Genomic DNA, 26,473 nt, shown 5'->3' with positions numbered 1-26,473 from the left:
CAAGGCACTGTAATGAAGCAATAGAATTCTTAATGAATCAGATGAAAGTCGAGTGTAGGACTGGGATGACATTGACGTAGTTGGCCAGCTTTAATATATTGCAATATATGGATAAACAATCCCTGTCTTGTTTAACCCTTTAAGTGCCAGCAGAATTTCCCATTTTGGTTACGCGAAATGCCAGCCGTTTTTGAAACATTTTGTGCTCTCTCACTTTAGGGGCATTTTCTGAGGGGAAACCTATAGTTTACTAAGGAAAACTATACATTGTTTTTTTCTGTAGAAACTGAGCTTTCTAAATCTGCCTGAGTTTTCATGTATTTCCACCTGTGCAAAAAAATTTATAGTGCTAAATACCAAAAAAAAAATGAAAAATTACCATTTTTCATCGTATATCAATTTATACCAGAAAAATATTTCATTTTAGGGATGAAAATCCAACTGATTTGGAAAGCCTTATGTCTCTCGAACGTGCCAATACCAGATATGTATAGTTTTAGGGAGATTTAGGATTTCTGTACAGCAAAAACTCCCGGCAGTATATTACTGAATTTTGAAAGCACTAAGGCAGAAAACGGCATGCTTTAGATTCCAAGGCAAAAAATCCTGAAACCGTAGGTTTACCCCAGAAAACCATACATTTTTGAAAAGTACACATTCTGCCGATTACAAAATGGGTAACTATGTCTCTCTACTCCCAACTACCAAACATAAAAGCTTGTCTGAACATAGCGGTTTTTCAAAAAAAAAATTCAAAATTCTGAAAAATCATTTCAAAGGTTTTATTTTGCTGCTCCGCATATCCCAAACTATATTAGGTACCAAGAAAAAGCACCTGAAATATGAACGCCAGGGGTCCACTGAACAGTTTGATACCCATTATGCATAGGTTTACCAAAGTATCTGGCATTTAGAGACACCAATATGAAGTTAGCACATCCAAATTGTTCAGGACTTTACTTCAGCTACTGAGAAATCAACACATTGACTGCATTTTTGTGGGGTAAAAACACAGAAATATATGTTTACCCCCCAAACCCATACATTTTTGGAAAGTACACATTCTACAGAATCTAAAATGGGTACCCATGCCTTATTGCTCCAAACTACCGAGTCGCAAGGCTTTCCCAAAGTTGCCGGTTTTGGTGAAATATCTGAAAATTGCCTCAAAGCTTCAACTTCCCAGCACCATATCACCCATGTATCATTACGTACTAAGAAAAAGCACCCTAAATATGATTGCCAGGGTTCCTCTGAACATTTTGGTGGCCATTGTTCATAAGTTTACCAAAGTATATGGCATTTAGAGGCCCCAAAATGAAGTTAGCACATACAAATTGTCCTGTGGGTAACTTCAGCTAATGAAAAATCAACACATTGACTGCATTTTTGTGGGGTAAAAACACAGAAATATATGTTTACCCCCCAACCCCATATATTTTTGGAAAGTACACATTCTACGGAATCTAAAATGGGTACCCATGCCTTTCTGCTCCAAACTACTGAGTTGCAAGGCTTTGCCAAATTTGGCGGTTTTGGTGAAATATCTGGAAATTGCCTCAAAGCTTCAACTTTCCAGCATCGTATTGTCCATGTATCATTACCAGCATAAAGCATCCTAAAAATAAACATAGGGGTCTACTAAACACTTTGATGCCCAATATGCATAGATATACTAAACTATGTGGCGCACAGAGACCCCCAAATGACAATAGTGTATATACATTTTCACGGCTGACGCGCTGGCTGCTGCAATATAACCACCCGGTGTGTGTATTATGCAACATTAGACCACCTAACAGTACAGAGACCCCAGAAAACCATATATTTTCAGAAAGTACACATTCTGACGAATCCAATATGGGTAAATAAGTGTTTCTACTGCAAACTGCCAAACTGCAAAGCAATGCTGAACGTAACGGTTTTTATCAAATTTCTGAAAATTGTCACAAAGCTTGAATTTTACCCCATTATATGCCCCACATTTCGTAACTTATCAGCATAAAACATCCTAAATATGAACGCCAGGGGTCTACTAAACACTTTGATGCCCAATATGCATAGATATACCAAACTATGTGGCGCACAGAGACCCCCAAATGACAATAGTGTATATACATTTTCACGGCTGACGCGCTGGCTGCTGCAATATGAGCACCTGGTGTGTGTATTATGCGACATTAGACCCCCCTAACAGTACAGAGACCCCAGAAAACCATATATTTTCAGAAAGTACACATTCTGACGAATCCAATATGGGTAAATAAGTGTTTCTACTACAAACTGCCAAACTGCAAAGCAATGCTGAACATAACGGTTTTTATCAAATTTCTGAAAATCGTCACAAAGCTTGAATTTTACCCCATTATATGCCCCAAATTTCGTAACGTATCAGCATAAAACATCCTAAATATGAACGCCAGGTGTCTACTGAACACTTTGATGCCCAATATGCATAGATATACCAAACTATGTGGCGCACAGAGACCCCCAAATGGATATATAGTAGATAAAATTTACAAGGCAAAACAAAATAAGGCAGTAAAGGGTAAAATGCAAAAAAATCCAATAAAACCACAAAAATCCATGTTTTTTTTCCAGACTAGTGTTATCGGCCGTCAGAATCACAGTTTGAATATTTTAGCTGGGCCAAACAGGTTATACGGCTAGAAACAAGTGAACACAATATATGCAGAGCTGAAAATGCAATAAAATGGCTAAAAATTCAATAAAATGGCTAAAAATGCACCAAAATACCCAAAATTGCAATATAATCACCGAAATAACATACAAAAGGTATTGCACAGTACGGTTAGCGAATACGTTATGCGTAATGGCAATAAAACATTTTTTTCAGCCAAAAAAAGAGACGCGATAAGAAAAAAAAAAGCCACAATGCCATGTATGTGCGTGTGGGTGTGTACAAATGGTAAATTACATGTTATGTGTGCGTGTGTGCGTGTGCACGTGTGTGTAAGTGCAGTGAGTGTAAGTGACCCCCCCAATCCCCAAAAATGTATGTGTAAGTGTGAATCTAAGTGTGTATTACTGTAATAAGTGTGTGTTGGTGTGTTTGTGTGTGTAATTGTTGCACTAACCTGAAAAAGTCGCTGGAGACTGTTGCAGACGATCAGGAAGAGCCCCTGGAAGAGATCTGCGACGTCATCTGTGTTCCTGTGCTGTGGGGGCGGAGATCGACGGCGCGGTGTAGGCTGCAGCAGCAGGACACGTAAGTAACACGTGCCTGCTGCTGTTTTTGGGCCCCTGGGCGATCGCGCCCCAGGGGCCACTCGATCCCCTGCTCTGCTCGTTGCCTAGGGGCAGGGGATCGAGGAGGAACGGAGCGAGCGGCTCTAACAGCCGCTCCTCCGCTCGAGAACCCGGAAGTGCTGCAGAACGTAGAATCTACGTTCTGTGGCATTTCAAGTACCTTTGCCACAGAACGTAGATTCTACGATCTGCGGCATTTAAAAGGTTAAAGGGTAAGGCATTTTTTAGTAGCAGTATGCACAAAATATCTTAATATCTTAAATATATTGATAATGGGTTGAGTGCAGAGGACTCTTGTATTTGTCTACACCAGGGGTCCCCAACCTTTTTTACACGTGAGCCACATTCAAAAATAAAAAGTGTTGGAGAGCAACACAGGCATGCAAAACGTTCCTGGGGTGCCAAATAAGGGCTGTGATTGGCTATTTGGTGACCCATATGTGGACTGGCAGACCACAAGAGACTCTGTTTGGCAGAACACCTGGTTTTTATGCAACCAAAAGTTGACTCCAAGCCAGGAATTCAAAAATAAGCACCTGCTTAGAGGCCACTGGGAGCAACATCCAGGGGGTTGGGGAGCAACATGTTGCTCGCGAGCTACCGGTTGGGGATCACCGGTCTACACCCATTCAGTTACATTGAGTAGAAGAACCAGCCTGCCACAAAGCAGTTCCATCCTAAAGTGCTGGCTCTTTCTGAAAGCACATGACCAGGCAAAATGACCTGAGATGCACCTACACACCAATATTACAACGAAACAAAATACACTTGTTGGTTCAGGAATGACATTTTATATTGTAGAGTGAAATATTTGCAGTGTAAACAGTGTAATTTCGAAATAAAAACTACATCATTAAAATCATGATAGAATCCCATTAACATCTATGACCACCTTAAAGGGGTGGTTCACCTTTTAGGTAACTTTTCATGTTATAAAATGGCCCATTCTAAGCAACTTTTCAATTGATTTTCATTATTTGTTTTTTTTATAGTTTTATAGTTATTTGCATTTTTCTTCTGACTCTTTGCAGCTTCTTTCAAATGGGGGTCACTGACTCCCTTCAAAAAAACAAATGCTCTGAAAGGCTACATGTTATTGGTACTTTTTATTACCTTCTATTCACGCCCTTGTCTATTCATATTCCAGTCTCTTATTCAAATCAATGCATAGTTGTTAAGGTAATTTGGACCCTAGTTACCAGATTGGTTAGGATGCAAATTGAAGAGCTGCTGAATAAAAAGCTAAATAACAAAAACCATAAATAATAAAAAATGAAAACCAATAGCAAATTGTCTCAGAATATCACTCTCTACATCATACTAAAAGTTAGTAAAGGTGAACAACCCCTTTAACTGAATTGTAATAAATAAAAGAAAAAACATATTTGGAACAATACTGACAACTTGTGGTTATATATGGGTATTACATTTTATGTGTTACATATTAGCACACAGTATTAAACTCACAGGATTAAACATAAATGGTCTTTTAATAAAATCTGTGGATTTTAGTTCCATAGAGGTTTTAGTTCCTTCTTCTCCAGAGTATTCTTAGGTTTCTAGATGAAAGCAACACTTGTTTCACAATATATTATTGGGTATGTGGAACTATTCCTTTTGCATACTTCTATGTGGATTGGCATTTTGTTGAATAATGGTTTTTAAGAACACATTTAGGCAAGGATCTACAATACTTATTGGTCTGCAAAAAGAAAAACTCTTGAAAACCACAATGAGACACAGCTTTAGGAAAGAAAAGGTCATTTATGTTGGCATATTTTACAAAGAAGTGAAAACATTACATTCTATAAAGAGACATGTTAGTTAAAGGAAAACTATACCCCCAAAATGAATACTTAAGCAACAGATAGTTTATATCAAATTGAATGACATATTAAAGAATCTTACCAAACTGAAATGTATATTTATATAAATATTGCCCTTTTACATCTCTTGCCTTGAACCACCATTTCGTGACTCTATCTGTGCTGCCTCAGAGATCACCTGACCAGAAATACTACAACACTAACTGTAACAGGAAGAAGTGAGGAAGCAAAAGGCAGAACTCTGTCTGTTAATTGGCTCATGTGACCTTACATGTGGTTTGTATGTGTACACAGTGAATCTTACGATCTCAGGGGGCGGCCCTTATTTTTTAAAATGGCAATTTTCTATTTATGATTACCCAATGGCACATACTACTAAAAAAGTATATTATTATGATAATGGTTCATTTACATGAAGCAGGGTTTTACACATGAGCTGTTTTACTCAGTATCTTTTAATAGAGACCTACATTGTTTGGGGGGTATAGTTTTCCTTTAAACCGAATTAATATGGTGCAGTGTCCCCATAACAGGTTGAAAAGTCACTGATGAGCTGAAGCTTATGGGTATTTACATAATCATTTTGTTTATACATATGTACCATTCTTATTGCAAGATATGGAAGGTCAAAAACTCAGAGCTTATAGAACGGCCTCTGTAATTAATTATCTACTGTATAAATAAAGTTTTCTAAAAAAAATGATCATAGTAAGTCCAGAGTAGCTTGCTGCTTCTATAAGCTGTTGTTTTCTTCTGATTTCTCCTCATTTATAAGATCTTTGAAACCAAGCTTCTGCAGGGGTTCCTTAGCCATTAGCTGCCTGCAAAATTGAAATAAAACACAATATAAACATGGAAATATATTACCAACAACATTAAAATCTGCTCTATATGTGTGTGAGTGTGGGGAAATACTCTTGTAGTGAGCAGGTATTAACAGTAGGGATGCACCAAATCCAGGATTCGGTCTTTTTCAGCAGGATTCGGATTCGGCTGAATCCTTCTGCCTGGCCGAACCGAATCCGAATTTGCATATACAAATTAAAGGCGGGGAGGGAAATCACATGACTTTTTGCCAAAAAAACAAGGAAGTAAAAAATGTTTTCCCTTTCCCACCCCTAATTTGCATATGCAAATTAGGATTCAGATTCGATTCGGTATTCGGACGAATCTTTCGCAAAGGATTCGGGGGTTCGGCCAAATAAAAAATAGTGGATTCAGTGCATCCCTAATTAACAGAGATCTAGTGAATGTAAACTTAGGTACCCTATAAGGTTATTATTATACCCCATATTCTATACACTTTTGTACAGGACAGAAAAAGTAACATTTCTCATGACTAAATTGCAATGCTCCGTGTTGCACTAAAGGTGCATTTTTTTGCATAGTATATATATATATCTCTCCATGTTTCTCTACTATTAAACGGTAAGTAAACCTTTAAAGTAATTGAGTAAGTAAGTAAAATTGATGAGTGCTATACTAGCAACTTTTGAAATGTACATTCATTATTTATTTAAATTACATGATATTAAGGGATACATGTACTGAAAAAAGAGGACTGCTGGGATGTTCTTCTGGTTAGAAAAAAAGATTTTAGAGAAGTTTTTAATTTTTGTTCTTAAGCAGAACACTTGAGTGCTTGGTGGTCAGAATGGTCAGAAAATGACCAGCAGGTGGCGCTGTTGTGCCAAAATTCATTCACGTTAAATGTATCCCTTAATATCTTATCCCTTATTAAAAAATAAATAATGGATGTACATTGCAGAAGTGCTTAGAATAGCATCCTTGTCAATAGTTTTTTTGGGCTACTGAGGTCTATGATCTCCATTTGAAAGTTGGAAAGAGCCAGAAGAAGGGAAATTATTTGAAAAAATATACACAATAAATAATGAAGACCAATTAAAACTATGATAGACCATTCTTTAGCATACATAGTAAAAGTTAGCTTAAAGGTCATTCACCCTTTTAACTAGTTAGGAGCAACAGCGCAGAACAGAATATACAATCTTCATGTGCTGTGTCTGTTGCACTCACCTTTCCATTCTGCATTCCAGATATTCCTTGGATTCTTCTCTGCACAAACCACTCTGAAATCTGTTGTTACGTAGACACTTCATGAACGTTTCTTTGAATGGCTTGCATTCACCTGCGTGGAAAACACACAACTCAGCTTGGGGGAAAGTAAAAGTAGCCAATTTCAGTATTTTTTTGTATGTTGTCTGAAATTTAGCCTGGAATCTTAAAGGGTGAGCTATAGTGAGAATAACATTTTCCATGGGTTTTAAATTAGTCTTAAAGGCGATAAAGAAGTTGTTCACCTTTAAATTAACTTCTAGTGTGGTGTAGAGACTGCTATTTGGAGACAAACCGGCTTTCGTTTTGTGGTTTTTGAGTTATTTAGCTTTTTATTTGGCAGCTCTCCAGTTTGCAATTCAGCAATATGGTTGCTACAGTCCAAATTATCCTAGCAACCAGGCATTGGTTTTGTTTATGAAACTGGAATATAAATAGGAAAGGGTCTGAATAAAAAGATAAGTATTAAAAAGTAGCAATTACAGAACATTTGTTTTTGGAGGAGGTCAGTGACCCCCATTTGAAAGTTAGAAAGAGCCACAAGAAGGAGAATTAAAAAACTATATAAAAAAAATATTAACCGATGAAATGTTGCTTAGAATTAGCCATTTTATAACATACTAAAAGTTAGCTTTAAGGTGAAGCACCCCATTATGATTTTAGTATACTGTATTAAATAGTATGAAACTCCCACTAATGTTCATGCTATTTGACAAAGCTGGGCTATCGGCAGACGCTGGAAGTTGCATGTCAGGAACATGTGAGGGTTGTAGACTAGTATCTATATAAACAGACATTTTACCCTTTAAATATTGGACCAAACCCAGAACACACACAGGACCCAGGATGAATGCCCTTTATGCAGTCCCCTAACGGGTTGCCAGGTCTAAAGAGCCAAAATCAGCTACAAAACTAGCTAAGAGGCACTTTAAAAGAAGCCCAAAAGTAGCACAATATATGGAGTGAAAAAAAAAAAAATACATTAACGTATGTGAAAATACGCCTTTTTTACATTTTCACTAATTTGCCAATTTTTCCATGTAGTAAAATGGGACCGATTCGCCCATCAACTGGGGCGTAACTACAGAGAGAGGCCCAGGAGGTATAATTTATACACAATTTCAAGAAATATTGGTAAAAACAGGTCAACCTCTATACATTTTGGTGGCCAACAGATTTTTGCCCCAAAATTGTCTGAAACTGAGGAAAGTCACCGGAAACTGTGAGAATGCTTAAAGGAGAATTAAAGCGTAACTAAAGAAGTAGCTAGAAATGTTGTACATTATGCAGCCCAAGGCAACCACAGCCCTTTAGCAGTAAAGATCTGTGTCTCCAAAGATGCCCCAGTAGCTCCCCATCTTCTTTTCTGCTGATTCACTGCACAAGCTCTGTGCTGCTGTCACTTACTGAGCTTAGGGACCCACTCACAATATACAGTACACATAGAATAGAAATGTCACAATATAAGGCTGATTAGTAATTAATACAGATAATTACTACATGGCAGCACAGAAACCAGTGCAATTAGCATCAGAATTTAATAATCAGCCCTGTAGCAACAGCGTATATTACAAGCCAACCTCATTTTCTGCTTGCAAATTTGCAACGACCCCTAAGCTTAGCTTCTCAACAGCTGCTCAGAGCCCACTGAGCATGTGAGTGTCACAGACACTTTCCAAGATGGTGACCCCCTGTGACAAGTTTGAAGTCCTGGATCATCGCTGCTATTGACAAGCTGCAACTTTAGTTTAGTGTATAAAATATGGCATTTTTTTTCTGCCATATTCATTTTTAGTGTTTAGATCTCCTTTATGAATGACGGGAGACTGGGGTACAGAGCCCAAAATCTGGTAACTCCTGATTTATACACAAGTCAGTCACATTGCATGCTGGGTATTGTAGTCTTACATTAAACTTACATTAAATGTGACAGTCAGCAAATTGTTAAACAAAAACGACATTGCCCAACATGCATTGGGAGTAGGGTTGCCACCTTTTCTGGAAAAAAATACCGGCCTTCCTATATTTTTACGTTTTTCCCCTCTATAAATAACATTGGGATCAACCATCATTTTTACCGGCCAGGTGGCAACCCTAATTGGGAGACGCAGGCTTGGCACATCAGGGCAAGAAAAAAAAATGTTCTCTAGTTTCCAAAGTACAAACCAGCCAAAGGCCGAAAAAGGAGCCCAAATCCTTATCTTGGCTAGCCCAGCCTGGGCTTTAAATGAATAGCCCAATTTGACTGGAAACCCGCCAACCCCGCTAACAGGAAGGACCAATAGGAGGCTAATAATTGTATTATCTCATGGCTGCGCACTGTATACACTGTAGCTTCCCTTCCTGCTTCCTCCTTTACCCCTAATGACATTTAGCTTACAGAGTACGACAGCGCAGTTAAACGAGGACACAGCCTGTAGGTGACAGGACAAGCTTTAGCCAGAGCCTCGCTAGAATGGAAGCATGAAGCTTACTCGCTACGCATCTCACCGAAGTGATCCAGAGGGAACGAGCCCTTCTCCGGGGGACGAGGTTTAAACGTTTTGGACCCGAAGTTCATAGCAGTGGACATTTTCGCTAGGAAGTATCTAATCCTTTTCTGGCGGCGACGCCAACAAATGTCACACGTGACAACGCTAAATAACCTACGCGCATGCGCTTATCTATCGCTTGAAGCGCGGCGAGGGCAGTCCTGGCTGAAAGCAAAATGGCGGCGTTAGTTGTAAAGCACAAAATGCGCATGTGCGCTGGAACAAGCCTAGTTGCTCATGTATGTGGAGTATTTAGATTTCTACGACGCAATTACGGAGGTTTTACTCCTTTATGGTTTCCATAGGGGATTAGGAGACGTAGTAATTAACCTAATGAACGAAAACGTTACGATTGGCGCCTAATCTTAATAGTTACACGTTATCTATGGTTTTGAAATGATCTATATACAATAAATGTAACTGCACCTGAATAAAAGCATTTATTGGCCTCCCTCTCTGCACTCCTGAAACAATAAAGCAGAAGTCACCTCTCCTCCAGCCATTTAAACAAACCTCCCAACTTTCCCGTTTTTAGAGGGACAGTCCCGAGGTTGGGCTGTCTAAAGACTCTTTAGACAGCTCAACCTCATTTGTATTGGAAAGTCCCGTTTTTCTCTGCACTGAACAGCCAGAAAAAGAAGCAAAGTTTCTAACTTAATTGGCTTTTGGCAGAGAGCCCAGAACAGCCACAACAGAAGATAAGATACATTTGTAACAATTCAAATAAGCAAATAAGTAATTGTAACAATATAAGATAACAGGTCCCTTGGGAAAAGCAAGACTCACAGCTTAAAGGGCAATTCACCTTCATTAGCAAAACTAATAACTGGAAAAAAAACACAGAAATATGTTCAAACTTTTATAACCTGTGAAATTTTGTAAAATGAACATGTAATTAGGGGGTGTGGTCACAAAATGGGTGTGGTAAAAAAAATGTCACCACTTTTTTGTCCCTCTTTTTATTTCCAAAATGTTGGGAGGTATGTTGAAAAGCTCAGCCATGCCTACATTGAAGCCACAAGCCACACACAATAAAAACACACCTCTTATTACATGGCAAAAGTGACAAATCGCTATGTCATTCACTTCAGTGTCCTGTCCGGATATCGTAATTTGGAAATATGGACAGGTACTTTTCACCCTGGCAGCCCTTCCAAAACCCAGGCTTTCAGGGTGAAATCCGGACATGTGGCAAACCTATCCAGTGTGCAAATAGAACATTTCATTGACGTCAGTGGACGTGTATAAAAATTGTTGTTTGTGTTGAAATTGTCCAAATGCATTAAAGTTAGTGGGCGTCAATTTTTACGAGCAAAATTTTCTTTTTTTGTCGCATCAAATTTTCCCCGGTGAATTTTTTGAGGCAGTTTCACAAAAACATTCACCGTTTGTGAAATCTGTAAATTCGATGTGAATCCATGCCGGCGAATAAATTCGCCCATCACTACCCATAAATTAGGAAGCCATGGTCTAGTTCGTGATTGTCCCCCCGAAGAAGAGGAGATTTGTCGCTGGGGCGACTAATCTCCCTGAATCTGCTCGTGTGGCCAGTCCCTTACACTGATGCAGTGATTCACAAGATACAAAGATTTGCTAACATTGTTCTCATGAACGTGTCCCAGGCAACTGTCAGGGATGTGAATTTCCGTGGCTCTTATCCCAAGGGTAAAGGTGGCCATACACGGGCAGATTAAAGCTGCTGATATTGGTCCTTTAGACTGAATCGGCAGCTTATCTGCCCATGCGTAGGGTCTCCCGATGGGTCCTCCCGATCAATATCAGGCCAAAAATCGGGCAGACATTGATCGGTCAAGTTTGATTTATTGTACGATCCAGGACCGCATCTGCTAGTTGATGCAGTCCTGCGACCCGTCGGAGCCCATTCGTTCTATTGTAATCCAATCTGACATGGGGCTAGACATATTCTCAGTTTCCCAGCTGCCTCCAATCATTTGACTTATGCTCTGATGAACTTCAATCACTCTTTACTGCTGTACTGCAAGTTGGAGTGATATCACCCCCTCCCTCCCCTCCACCCCCCCCCCCAGCAGCCTAACAACAGAACAATGGGAAGGTAACTAGATAGCAGCTCCCTAACACAAGACAGCTCCCTGGAAGATCTAAGAACAGCACTTAATAGTAAAAGCAAAGGCCCACTGAGACTGATTCAGTTACATTAAGTAGGTGAAATAACATCCTGCCAGAAAGTAATTCCATCCTAAAAGGCACAAGTCACATGACTGGGGCAGCTGGGAAACTGACAATATGTCTAGCCCCATGTCAGATTTCAAAATTTAATATAAAAAAATCTGTTTACTCTTTTGAGAAATAGATTTCAGTGCAGAATTCTGCTGGAGTAGCACTATTAACTGATGCGTTGTGAAAAAAACATGTTTTACCATGACAGTATCCCTTTAAACATACAATTATCAGTATCTCGTTTATCATTTATTCTGGGGTATTGGTTCCATATAGTCAGCCTTACACGCTCAGAACTCAGAGGTCTCAGTTCTAACACAGCCAACATTAGTAGGAATAGGAAATGAAACCTGTAAGGGATTAATTATCATAATAAAACAGTAATTTTCATGTATAGGGGACTGAAGTGATTCCTATGCTTACACCTGTTCTAAATGACAAAAATCATTGGAGAACACCCCATGAATTTAACCCCCAACATTTCCTGCATGCAGATGGTAAATTTGTACAAAAGGATGCCTTCATGCCATTTTCTACAGGTGTTACTTTACTTTTTTTTAGAAAATCTATTACTTAGTGCATATTGGCAGTATATTATATTTTGGTGCTACATAGTGTTGTACTATTTTTTTTAACTTTAAAGGATAAATAAACCTTTAAAATAAGTGAATGTAAAATAGATGAGGATGCTATTCTAAGACATTTTGCAATGTAAACTGATTATTTATTTTGTTTTTATTCCATGATATTAAGGGATACTTGTACTGTTAAATAAAATGAATTCTGTTAGAACAGCACCACATGCTGGCCAGTTTCCCACCAGTCTGACCACCAAGTAGTCAAGGAAGTTGTCAGGAGAAAGAAAGAGGCTGCTCTGATGTTCTTCTGCTTAGTACAAAACCCCAAAACATAAGGCACGCCATTTCTGGGTAAACTCTTTGTTGAGCTGTTCATCCAGCTCACTATCTGTCTGCAAGGAGCTTGTATGTTCTTCCCTTACTTGCTTAGGTTTCCTCCAACACACACGAGAAAGCGGATTGGCTCTTAAATGGCCATACATTTGGTGATCCATTATTTTGGCTAGGTTATCACACAAGTAGATCTCTAATGGATTTCCCTGTTTGAATTGCCGTGTGTGCCAGTGTATTTCTACTATTTGACCTTGGGGAGGGTGCCGATCCCTCCAGCATTGAGCACCTGGCTATCCTGACTGTAGGCCTGGGTGTGCGAGCCGACATTTCTTTCTTGACTCTAATGGATTTGGCCGCAAAATCAAGCAGATCCTATTGCTAGATCAGGACAGGGACCTGCTGGGCAAGACCAAATCAAACAGCTGTTATGGTCCTCGCCCAACAGGATTTTAAAACTGGCCAAATATAAGTTGGGCAGGTTGCTTGGATAAATGTGTTAAACTCCACAAAAACATAACTTAGGCTTTTTTTGAAAAGTAAACACAATTTCAAGCAACTTTGCAATATACATGAATTAAAAATATAAGCCCCTGCTCTACTGCTGATCTTTCTGACTACTTTGCTGAGCTGACTGACTACTGTTACTTTGTATCAACATCCATCTGTCCTCAGCCTGCATCCTCCAAACCCCACAATTCCCTGCACACGTGATTTCAATAAGGAACTGAACTTCACAGTGCAATGCATTGTGGGTTATGTAGTTCCTGCATGCTGTCCGTAAACTGTGGAGAAGTTGTTACAATTTGTAACATCAGTGTTTAGTCCCTCCTTCCAAGCCAGGATTTCAAATGATGCAGAAAGAGAAGAACGGTTAACCAGCTGGATTTCAGCATAGAAAATGGCATTTATTTATACTTTTTGAAGAAACAGGCAACTGTGATGGGTATATTAGGGGTTTCTGTGTTAAGCTGGCCATAGATGCAAAGATCTGATCGTTCGAGGACTTCCCCAACTTCCGACCTGCCACTAACCATTCCGATCAAATAAAGTAGTAAAAGAACAGATCAGCCGATGTTCTGCCCCTGACAGGTACGATTGCTGTCAGGGGCAGAACATCGAAAGTTATGTCCGACCAAAGCTGGTGACAAGTCTCCCACTGAAAATCGTCAGATCTGCAATACATACAGAGATATTATCGGTAGCCGACAGAAATCTTTTAACCTGTCCGACCGACCAAACGACTGATCTCCACCAGACGAAAAATGTCGCGACTCTCCACACACGGTCTGAAAATCAGATCTTTGCGTCTATGGCCAGCTTTATGCGGGACTCTTTATCAAATTTTAGTTTGGAAGCTGGCGTTCCTCTTTAATTTACTAACACTTTCATGACTGTCATTAAACTGCTGAAAATGCTTTGGATTCCCCAGTTTAATCTTTAATGAATCTGTTCCAGAATTTCTTGCACTTCCAATTCCTTTTTCAATTTCGTGTTAATCTGACCAATTCCATTTTACATTCCAGGAGAAGATACTAGACATTTTGTTGCACAGACCTGATGTTTACTTCCATAACTTTTATTTCAGGAAGAAGAGCCTGTGTTGGAGAAAGCTTGGCCAAGATGGAACTTTTCTTGTTCTTCACTGGTCTGCTCCAAAATGTCACTTTCTGCCGGCCTACAGGAGTATCTGGGGCAGACGTAGATCTCACTCCTGATATTGGGTTTGTTATAACCCCTCTTCCTTTCATGCTGTGTGTCGTACCCAACAAATAGACTTCCCATTTCTCAATAAATCAAACAGGCTGTTTTTTCTTTCCATAAAAAGCAAATATTCAATGTTGTTGCTCAATTGACTAACCTAGTCCTATAGCTAATCTGAATATGAGCAGAGAGTCCTGTAGTAGATTTCTCATAGATAGAATAAAAGGTCAAAGGACCTTTATTCAGGTCATGGATCTCCACGGTGACTTCTAATATCTTTATTATATAAGGATATAATTTAGGATATTCATGACTTGAATGTATTATTTATAAACCACGCCTGGGAATGTCCAGCCAGCATTCATATACAGAAATTCAAAGACGTCATCTAAAAGGGGCAGATTTATCAAAGGTCGAGGTGAATTTTCAAATTAAAAAAATTAGAATTTCGAGCTATTTTTTGTGTACTTCGACTAGGAATAGTCCAAATTCAATTCGAATCTGCAAAAAATGTGAAAATTCAAATATCGAAATTTATCATGTACTGTCTCTTTCAAAATTCGACTTCGACCATTCGCCATCTAAAACCTGCCGAATTGCTGTTTTAGCCTATGGGGACCTCCTAGAACCTATTTGGAGTCAATTGGTGGACTTTGAAAAATCTAAGTATTTTTTGGGAAAAACTTTGAATCGAATTCGATAGAATGCACTATTACTTCGATTCCAACAGTTCAAAATTGCCCAAATACGGACCTATTTAATCGAAAACTTCGACTTAATTTTGGTTGGTCTTTTTGAATTTGAATTTTGATGTTCTTTCAATTCGGAATTTGACCCTTGATAAATATGCCCCTAAGTGTAAGGTGATGTTAGCATGGCACTCTGACACTTTGGGGGTTATTTATTAAAGTCCAAAGTCCAAATGCCAAAAACTATTTTCTATAAAATCTGAATTTTTAGTGAAACAAAAAATAGAATTTTTCGGGATATATTATACCTTGAGCATGGAAGTCCGAAAATCCGGCATCTCAGACCTCCAGAGAAGTTCCGAAGATATCCTGATCTGCGCTGGGTTTCTTGAAATAATCTGTCGATTTTGTGGTTTTCGGGTAAAAATCTGAAAAAAGCGGATTTTTGGGGCAGAAAATTCTAAAAATCCATACGATACGAATTTTCGTACTATTTTCAAAATTTTTTCCCCGAACTGGAATTTTTCGGTAAATTGTATTGGGGAAATAAACTGTGTGGGCTTGGTTGGAGTATATTTCAGAAAATAATGAGATAAATTCGGATTTTGATTAATAAATGTGTTATAATTTGGTACATGTTAAATGTCTCAAATGCAAATGATGTTTGGAAGGCACAGATGGCATACAAATGTTGCACTGCAAACGGATAATAAATCGAGGAACACAAAATAAAGATCAAAAATTATTTTAATTCCCATATTGATAAAAATAATTCCATGAATTTTGTAAACCATTGCATAAATGCTATAGTGTAAAAGTTTTTTTTTTTTCCTTTTAAACAAGTGTTAACAATTTTAAACAAGTCACTACAAGTAAATGATTATGCACTTATAAATAATACCTTCTGCATCGGGAAAAGAATTCCATTCGCAATAACCATTCGTCTTGATAACACACAAACCAAAAATGAGCTTCCATAAATTAATACGTCAATTCCATAATATTTAAGGTCGTATGCTGACCACAGTTACACAAATATACTGTAACAATAAGAAGATTTACTAAATATTTCAACACTAGTTAAGATAAAGTCTATTCTCAATGTCAACAAATAACCAAAAAAAAAAGAGGATATGTTTTAATACATTTCTAAAAATCTAAAGTTGGAAAACATTCTACAGTATGCTCGCGCTCCATCATAAATTCACCAACCTTTTTTTTCAAAACCCTGAGAGACCAAAACCTAAATAGTTATTCTATTACTCCCCAGACTAACACAACATTGTAGTAAAACATTCACATAAAAATGGCATTTGTGCTACACGTACATCATTTATTTGGTCAAATTTACTTCTTTCTTTTTTTTTTAATTCACATAAATTAAATGAACATCTTTTAATTTTTATTCTTACATAAGAAAAGCTATGTAATACTTTTATTTGCTATTTGTTAGTGCACCAATTTATTTCCTCCTAAAGTTTCATTTTAGAATAGTTGCATAACAAGAACATAGCGGCATGTTTACCAACATTGGAGATAAATATATCCACAGATTTCGGGAGATGTTGCCCATAGGAACCAATCAGATCTTTGCATTTGTTTTCTAAAGCTGGCCATACAAGGGGCGGTAATAGTTACCGAAAGACAGAGTCAGCAGCTTATTGGCCCTTGTGTTGGGCCCTCCGACGGCTTCCCCAATCGATATCTGGCCGAAAGTCATCCAGATGTCAATCGGCCAGGGATAAAAACCCAGTCGGATCACAGACAACATCTGTTCGTTGATGCGGTCCAGCAATCCGACTGCCCGTATGATCCGATCGTTGGGTCTGAGATCCCACGATTGGATCAGCCTATCGCCCACCTCAAGTGTGCATATCGGGGTGAGATCCGCTTGTTTGGTGAAATCGCCAAACGAGTGGATCTCTATGGGGTTATTTATCAAGCTCTGAATTTATCTCAGTATTTCTAAGATAAAAATTCGAGCATCTCCAAATTCCCAAATGGACCTTATTTATCATTCAAAAAAATAGGCTTGGGCAAACTTCGGACCTTTGCCCAAAAGTTTTCGGACTTTTTCGGAATTTTTCAGACTTTTTGGCTCAAAATCCCTGAAATCATCGGATATCGGTAATGACAGCAGCGCAGACACTGGGACCTTCCCCATTAATTAATACAGGACCCCCGAGAGCTGTGAGATGCCGGGTTTTCTGATAAGGAGTTTTCATACCATCGGACTTTAAATCCCGAAAAATTCAGATTTTTTTTTTACAGTTTGAAAAATCCGAATTTTTTGGATTTCGGGTATTCAGAGCTTAATAAATAGCCCCTTATGTGTATGGCCACCTTTACTTGTATGTGGCTGTTTAAATCTAATTGCTGATTGGTTGCAATGGGCAACATCTCCGGAAATCTGTGGAGATATTTATCTCCAATGTAAGTAAACTTACTAAGTCACAAACGTTTCATTCACAGGTTAATGCCGATGCGTCTGTTACATTCAAAGCTTCGACATAGTTCTAGAACATAAAGGACCCTACGCGTGCATGAGCTGATGGATTCTATAGTTAGTAATACATATTAATGCTGATATCAATACTCCCATTTTGTCAAACTTCAAAAGCCATCAATATCTGCGATGAGCAAGTCAAGATACTAAAATTAATTAAAATTTTTCGTTCTTGTAACATGATCAGTGCGTCGTGTGAGTGCGCAGGACCGAATCCTTTGCACCAATCTGTACACAGCCACTGATCCATATATGATAATGTATTGAATGAAAACATGGGGCAGGCCACTAAATTAGAACCCAAAGGCGGCTTGCTCTGTTGTGCTTAGTGTGTGTTCATACCAGTCCTTCCCCGCTCCCAGACCATGCCATGCTCCCCAGTATAGTCCATCATCTCTGCCTGCTTAACTACTTCTCTCTGGCATGCACAATTAAAGCCACAGCTCAACTGCTATTAAAGGGTTTTTAAAGGAGAATCAAACCGGTTTAAAAAAAAAAACAACAACCCTACCCCATGTAGACCCCCCCTCCCTCCTAGGATAGCTGGGAAGATGGCCAATCTTGTACAGTTGCCTCCTTTTGGGGCAATGCAGTCTGGAGGGGGGGTGTGCTGATGACGTTATGGGATGCAATTGGCTAGTCACCATGTCAATCTAGGGGACTCCTGTTTGGTTTTCATAATTTGGAAACCGGGAAAGCAGTTTTGTTCTGGACAGCCCTTCTGAAAACCCGGTCAAAACCGGGCAGGTAGTAACCCTACCAATAATGCCAGCACCGACTTGTGTACAGACACAGGAATGAATCCGTATTCCATCATGGATTTCAGACAGAAAATGCAAACTCTGGCCAAAACCAGGACTCTGTGCATAGTGCACAGGACAAAACATGATGGGGTATATTTATCAAAGAGTGAAGTTAGAGGTCACCACAGTCCACTAGAGCGAAATTCTGCCACTCTCCATTCATTTCTATGGGATTTTAAAAGGCGTATTTTATCAAAAGATGAACTTTCACCCATTGATAAATACACCTTTAAAAATCCCATAGTAATTAATGGAGAGTGGCGGAATTTCACTCTAGTGGACTGTGGCAATTTCTAACTTCAACCTTTGATAAAAATACCCCTAGGTGTGCAATGGGCCATAGGAATCCCGGACCAAAGAAGAGAACACTATCCTCTGCTTTCAATAGCGGTTACAATCACTTATAACGTTAAAAAATGTTGAAAACTTTTAATGAACGTATACTGGAAAATGGCTTAGAATGAGATGATCCTTTATTCGACTGGTTAGAGGGGGAGCCCTTTCTCTCAACAACGTGAATGCAAAACACCGCAAACAAACAACGGTTCTAGTAATACCCAGGGTTTCTGCTTTCAACTAAAAAAAACAAACACATTTTGGTACATTTCTTTGGTCTATTCTTTTCTCTTTACATTAAACTCAACTGATAAAGAAAACTTTTTTTTTTTTTTGCCCAACTGGAAAGAGCCCGAATTACAACATAGTTCTTTCTAACAATAGCACCCAGAAAATCCAGCTCCCACGCGGACAGATTGATGCTAACAGTCAGCTATTTGTATGCATTTTAGCACGTATAGTGGTTTGGGAGACAGCAGACACTGAGGAATTAGGAACAATGGGGCATGTATGTTACAAACATAAAAGAGTGCAGAGTATTTTACAGGTGTGTATGTATAAGGTCAATTTTGCAGGCCCTGCAATGGGTAGTTACATTACGGAGCAGATTTAACAAGGGTCGAATTTAAAATTCAAATTTTTTAATTTTTCTATGGTCAAAACTGTCAAATTCGAAGGCAGATTTGAGCGAATGGAGTCTCAAATTGCCTTAAGCAGTAAGCAATGGGTCTCAGCCTTAAGGTAAGATTTGGGGAGAATGCCTAAATACACCTGAGATCCATCTTGAAAGTCAATTAAGATGGAGATTTAGGATGAACTCTTATAAGTATTCCTGATTGTTCTGTGTAACCTTATTATTAATTAAGGGTCCCGAGCAAAGCTCAGTCATCCAAGGGGGGCTTGGTTTAAAACGGTTCAACAGCCACTGCTTTCATTCCCAGGAAATTATTAAGTGATTTCTAAATAAGTGCCAGAAGAGATTTTCAAAATCTAAACCATCAATCACACCTGTACCTTTTCAACTAGTAATTTAAAGGAGAAGGAAAGCTAGCAAAGCAGTTTATTGCCAAAAATTAGCCACAATAGTGCAAGCTATAACACTATTTATTCAGTAGAATGCTTTACCATACCCGAGTAAACAGCTCTAGAAGCTCTCTGTTTGTTTAGGATAGCAGCTGCCATATTTTCTTGGTGTGGCATCACTTCCTGCCTGCGTTTCCCTGCTCACTCATAGCTCTGAGCTCAGATTACAGTAGGGAGGGGAGGGGGGAGGGAGAGAGGAGCAAACTGAGCATGCTCAAGGAGGCCCTGGAGGTTTAAGCTGAAGCAGGAAGTCTGATACAGAAGCCCATGTGTACACAATAGAAGGACTCAGAGCAGCATTACTTTCAGGGTTTACTGGTGTATTTATATAGACCTTTCTGATAAAAACATACTTAATTTTAGCCTTTCCTTCTCCTTTAAGTGAAACCACTGTCACTTATCCATATAAACAGGTATTGGGCCTGTTTTCCAAAAAGCTGGGGACCTGGGGTTTGCTGGATAACGGATCTTCATACCTTTTAAGTCTACTAGAAAATCATGTAAACATTAAATAAACCCAATAGGCTTGTTTTGCTTCCAATAAGGATTAATTATATCTTAGCTGGCATCAAGTACACGGTCCTGTTTTATTATTACAGAGAAAAAGGAAATCATTTCTAAAAATTTGGAATATTCGATTATAATGGAGTCTATGAGAGACGGCCTTTCCATTATTTGGAGCTTTCTGGATAACAGATCCCACAGCTGTATAGATCACACCTTACATGCAAAATTTCTATAAAGATATCTTGACTAGTAAATTAAGTGGAAAACGTCAAAACAAAGTGAAATATAGAGAATTTCAGGTTGGTTCATAAGGAAAAAAAATGAAGACCAAAGAAAAGCACCGCTATCCTCCTCGTTGATACGCAACTGCATACGTGAACGCATTAAAATACTAAATAAAAGACTTCCTTAAAAAGTTGTGACTACACCACAATAAAAAGTACATCCAAACAAAGAACAAAGCATCAATGCATACGGCCACTTTTCAATCTAAGCTACTTTCATTTATAAAGTTTCTGAAATAGAAGGACAATCTCTGGAAAAACAAAGTCTACATATACAGGTTACCTGTTCCAACTAAACAGCTACAGAAGGTTATTCCACATTGTAGACCGACGTGAACTAGTGTCTTAGGCCGACACCCAGCTTTCTACAGAGTTTAAGAAATGAAAGAAAACATTTAAATTTGGTCACTTTAAAAAACAAAATAAACAAGAACAACTAGCAAGTTACATCTTTAGTCGAAAATGCTATTAATGTTCATAATGTCTTTGGCAAAAAGACTACACTATTAAAATCCAAAAGACAAGGAAAACAAAAAAACAGAAAACACACAAGGAAAAAGTAGAAGTCCATTGATATTATTAGCAAATGATGGAAAGGGTTGAATCAGAAATGTTTGCTTTGAATTTGACATACACGTATGGATACCCTATTTATAATTAGTGCTAATTTAATATTTGTCTTTTAAGGAATTGTTCAGTATAAAAATAAAAAACTTGATAATGTCTAACACAACAGAAAATGACTTCCTGCTTTGCAGCTCTCTTGGTTTCCACCGATTGGTTACCAGGCAGTAACAAATCAGTGAATAGAAGGGGGGGGGGCACATGGGTTATAACTGTTGCTTTTGAATCTGAGCTGAATGCTGAGGATCAATTGCAAACTCACTGAACAGTTATGTCCCACGTGGCCCCCCTTCAAGTCGCTGACTAACTCAGAGTTAGAGAGCTGCAAAGCAGGAAGTAGAGTTCTGTTCTGTTACACATCCAGTCACTCCAGCCTTTATACATTACATTTTTGGCTAACTAACTATATTAGAAACATTTTTTATTTTGCACAGCCTATCTATTTATCCAGTTTTTATTTTTACACAGGACTATTCTTATGTTACAAAACATTTGTACTTAATATATCATTACCAAACTGTCATAATGTCTATCACTGTGTTAAAGGCAGAATGGATTGTAAATGGCAACACAGGGAATAGACTGATATGAAGATAGCTAGATTCTCAGCATTAAACATACCTCCCAACCGTCCCATTTTTAGAGGGACAGTCCCTCTTTTGACAGCTCAACCCTCATTCCCTCATTTGTACTGGAAAGTCCTGTTTTTCTCTGCACTGAACAGCCAGAATAAGAAACAAAGTTTCCAACTTAACTGGCTTTTTGCAGAGAGCCCAGAACAACTACAGCAGAAGATAAGATACTTTTGTAACAATTTCAAGATAAGCAAATAAGTAATTGTAACAATATAAGATAACAGGTCCCTTGGGAAAAGTTAGACTCACAGCTTAAAGGGCAATTCACCTTCATTAGCAAAACTGTAATAACCGGAAAAAAAACACAGAAATATGTTCAAACTTTCATAACCTGCCGAATTTTGTAAAATGAACATGGTAATTAGAGGGTTGTTGGGAGGTATGATTAAAGCATGTCGGGATTCCAGGGGACTTAGGCACAATGTATTTTAACCTCAGCACTCACCTCCCCAATATGCAGCCACATTTAAGTGAATGGAAAATGCTCATCCCATGGCAGACATGGGCACTATTATTATCACTTACTCCAGTCACCTTTCAGTAAACAACATCATAAGGGGCTGACAATGGTAGGCCTATGGCAAATGCTTTAGTTTGACCATCATTAAGCTCAAACCAAGGTCACCCGTGTATAAAAGTGCAGGCATTTTTAAAGGCAAAGAGTTTCCCATTCAATTAAAAGTAAAAGATAAAAGGATCTCCCTGCAATGACTGTAAAAAGCTTAATGTACCATATGCCATACAGGAGACATATTGCAACCTATATAACATTGCTCCGGGCTTTTCTGAGCACCTTTGCATTTTACATTATAATTTTTACACTAATATCATGAATATAACTATAGCTCCCTCTTCAGTTCTCTCTGGGCAAAAGCTTAAAGGGGATCTATGGTCAAAAAATTTAAATCGCCCTTTGGCTTTGGGGAGTTAATATAATCGTTTTTCCAATAGCGATTAATTTTTTTTAAGCAGTTTTTCAGGCAATTGCAGCACAATCATATCCCCCACATACCTGCACCAGGTTTAGCATTGCGCAAAACCTCTTCCTGGTCCGCCTGCCTTTGCAAGTCCCAGCCTACCAATGAAAAACGAGTAGGCAGTGACGGTTTGCAGACACCTGCTCGATATGCCTCATCATCACTGCCTACTCGTTTTCATTGCTAGTCAGGTGCACCAAGAAGAGGAGACGTCCACGGGCCGTGAAGGTTTTGCACAATCAGTGTCGGTCTGGCCCACAGGGATACCAGGAAAACTCCCCGGTAGGCCCAGGTGTCAGTGGGCCCTCCTGCTTCAAAACATTTGGCCTATTTCATGTCCATTCCCTAATTCTATGAGAACAAGGAGACTTAATAGACTGAATAATAGATTATAGTATGTAAAGAAAAGAGACTAGCAGAATAGAGGTTGCGTAAGGAGAGGAATTATAATAGTACTGAGAGTTGGCCCCTGGTCTAAGGTCTTTTGGTGGGCCCCTGGTGTCCCAGTCCGACACTGCGTTCGATGCTAAAGCTGGTGCAGGTATGTGGGGGATATGATTGCACTACGATTGCCTGAAAAACTGCTCAACAAAAATAATTAATCGCTTTTGGAAAAACACTTATATTAACTCCCCAAAGCTAAAGGGGATTTACCTTTTTGACCATAGATCCCCTTTAATTTACCAGTGCAAGAAGCATCTCCTGATGCTTCCCTACTTGATGCAACTGAGAGCAATAAAACTAAGAACGGAAGTGTCATCAGGTGCTTCCAGCATCACCCAGATATAACAGCCATGGGGAACTCCTGTTACATAGTCATGATGTTAGCAGTGTTAAAACTGTTAGGGGCAGATTTATTAAGGGTCGAATTTAGAATTCGAACAAAAAAAAAAGACCAACCCGAGATTTATTTTAAAAAAAATTTTTTATTCCGAGTGAATAGGCTGTTTTCTTTCGAATTCGAATTGTACAAATCGAAGTAACACATCGTATTTTCATCATTTCACATTGTTTTTCAAAAAAAAACCTTTTGATTTCTCAAAGTCCATCAATTGACTCCAAACAGGTTCCCCATAGACTAAAACAGCAATTTGGCAGGCTTCAGATGGCGACAGTACATGATAAATTCCAATATTCAAATTTTTTTCAAATTTGGACTATTCCCTATTTGAAATACACCAAAAAAAAAAAAAAAGCTCTTAATTCAAATTTTTTTAATTCGAATTTTCACTTTGACCCTTGATAAATCTGCCCCTAAATATCATGAAACCTAAGAAGAGAACTCTGAGCAATGGGACATTAAGTTATACTTAGGGTATAATTATACTTACCTATGTAAGCACTAATTGACTTTCAAACACAAAAGTGTTTTTGGAACTATCTTTTCATTATTAAGGGTTGAGCTTAGTTTACACTGAAGCTGCAGAAATGTCTGTGTCCAGTGGAGGCATTAGAAATTATACTTAAATTATATTAATTATTATATTAAAATTTAGTTTTAGTTGTCTATGGTGAATGCCTCAGAAGAAGAAGAAAATGCAGAAGATCCTACATAGAAATTCAGTTCTGCAGGGAAAGCATTTCCTCTGAACAACACAACTATAATACACTACATATAAATAGGGTATGTTTTCCCTTTAAATACTTTGCAGTTGAAAAAATGCATAGAGTTCAGGCTAAAAGGCTGATTTATATTTTTGAACCCAAATTATTTCAGAGCTAGACTATTCCATGATTTGAAATATGGAAGAATGCAAATACGAAGTGGAGTATACAACATCACCCTTTTGCTTAATCCTATGAATGAACTTCTTTGAATAGCAGAACAACACAGCTAATGGAACACAGTAGTTGGTCATTTACATTTCTGTACGTGTGTCACTTCATATTAATCATCAGCACGAGAAAAATCAACACTGGCTGCATTTCTAAATCTACAGTTAAAACAGCTCGGATAATAAAAATGGAAATAGATACAGTGTAAATGATTACAGTATTATTTGTATTCTCCTGAAGTGCATTCTCCTAACCATTTGTTCTAAAACTAAACCCATGTATATAGCAATCATAGACATTCCTTGAAGGCTGTTCAGCTCACGAGAGCTCCCTCTGGTGGCAGCGTTTATTTTCTTATAATACACAAAAGCCATGAATATCCTGTAAATTATATCCTTATAAACGGTGAGTAGTGATGTCATCAGTTATAAACGGTGAGTAGTGATGCTATTTCTGTCAAATGACTTACTAAAATTTGTGTATTATAGTAAATAAAGTACCCCCAGTTGTAAAATATGAGGATATTAGAAGTTACCTCGGAGTTCCATGACCTGTATAAAAACACTCGGCCTTCGGCCTCGTGTTTTTATATGGTCATGAAACTCCTCGGTAACTAATAATATCCTTATATTTTACAAGAGGGGGTACTTTATTCACTATATAATACACAAAAGCCATGAACATCTTGTAAATTATATCCTTATATTTACATAACAGTGAGTTCTGATGTCATAAGTTATAAACGGTGAGTTCTGATGTCATTTCTGTCACGTGACTTACTGAAATTTGTGTATTATAATAAATAAAGTACCCCCAGTTGTAAAATATGAGGATATTAGAAGTTACCTCGGAATTCCATGACCTGTATAAAAACACTCGGCCTTCAGACTCGTGTTTTTATATGGTCATGAAACTCCTCGGTAATTTATAATATCCTTATATTTTACAAGAGGGGGTACTTTATTCACTATATAATACACAAAAGCACGAACATCTTGTAAATTATATCCTTATAAACGGTAAGTTCTGATGTCATCAGTTATAAACGGTGAGTTCTGATGTAATTTCTGTCACATGACTCACTGAAACCTGTGTATTATAATAAATAAAGTACCCCCAGTCAGGGTCGGAATGGGGGGCCAGGGGCCCACCGAGGATACTGCCCCAGGGCCCCCCTCCGGACCCCCTGCATTACCGGCCAGTGTGTCGCGTCTGCGCGTTGCGCCTATGCGCATGGCACCGTGGTTGTGTGCATACAAAATATTTTTCCCGCAACCTCCGACAAAGGGGGTCGCGGCATTGAGCCACATGTGGGTGCGGACCTGGGTTTTTTCCCGTGCCCCACCGGCCCAGTCCGACCCTGCCCCCATTTGCAAAATATGAGGATATTAGAAGTGACCTCGGAGTTCCATGACCTGTATAAAAGCACTCAGCTTTCAGCCTCGCATTTTTATATGGTCATGAAACTCCTCGGTAACTTTAATATCCTTATAACTTACAAGAGGGGGTACTTTATTCACTATATAACCAGCTGTAAGCAGAAAGGAGTAGGGAATCCACTATTTTGGTTCTGCCGAACCCCGAATGCTTCACAAAAGATTTGGCGGAATACCGAACCGAATCCGAATTTGCATAAGCAAATTAGGGGTGGGAAGGGGAAAACATTTATTACTTCCTTGTTTTGTGACAAAAAGTTACGAGATTTCCCTACCCACCCCTAATTTGCATATGCAAATTAG

At 38.6% G+C, this 26,473-nt stretch overlaps 1 protein-coding gene across 1 annotated transcript; it reads right to left on the bottom strand.

Annotated features, from left to right (window-relative positions):
- Window positions 1-5,503: 5,503 nt before the first annotated feature.
- LOC108703139 (cytochrome c oxidase assembly protein COX19) lies at window positions 5,504-9,827 on the bottom strand. The gene is made up of 3 exons (XM_018239151.2): window positions 9,663-9,827; window positions 7,134-7,245; window positions 5,504-5,917 (listed from the first exon to the last, which is right to left on the bottom strand). Exons 1-3 carry the CDS (start codon window positions 9,742-9,744, stop codon window positions 5,830-5,832), a joined length of 282 nt encoding a protein of 93 aa, XP_018094640.1. The 5' UTR covers window positions 9,745-9,827; the 3' UTR covers window positions 5,504-5,829.
- Between the last annotated feature and the right edge of the window lie 16,646 nt (window positions 9,828-26,473).

Source organism: Xenopus laevis, chromosome 9_10S (assembly GCF_017654675.1).
Source record: "Xenopus laevis strain J_2021 chromosome 9_10S, Xenopus_laevis_v10.1, whole genome shotgun sequence".
Lineage (NCBI taxonomy): Eukaryota > Metazoa > Chordata > Amphibia > Anura > Pipidae > Xenopus > Xenopus laevis.
The sequence above is the reverse complement of the archived record's forward strand: the minus strand, read 5'-3'. Positions and strand labels throughout refer to the sequence as shown.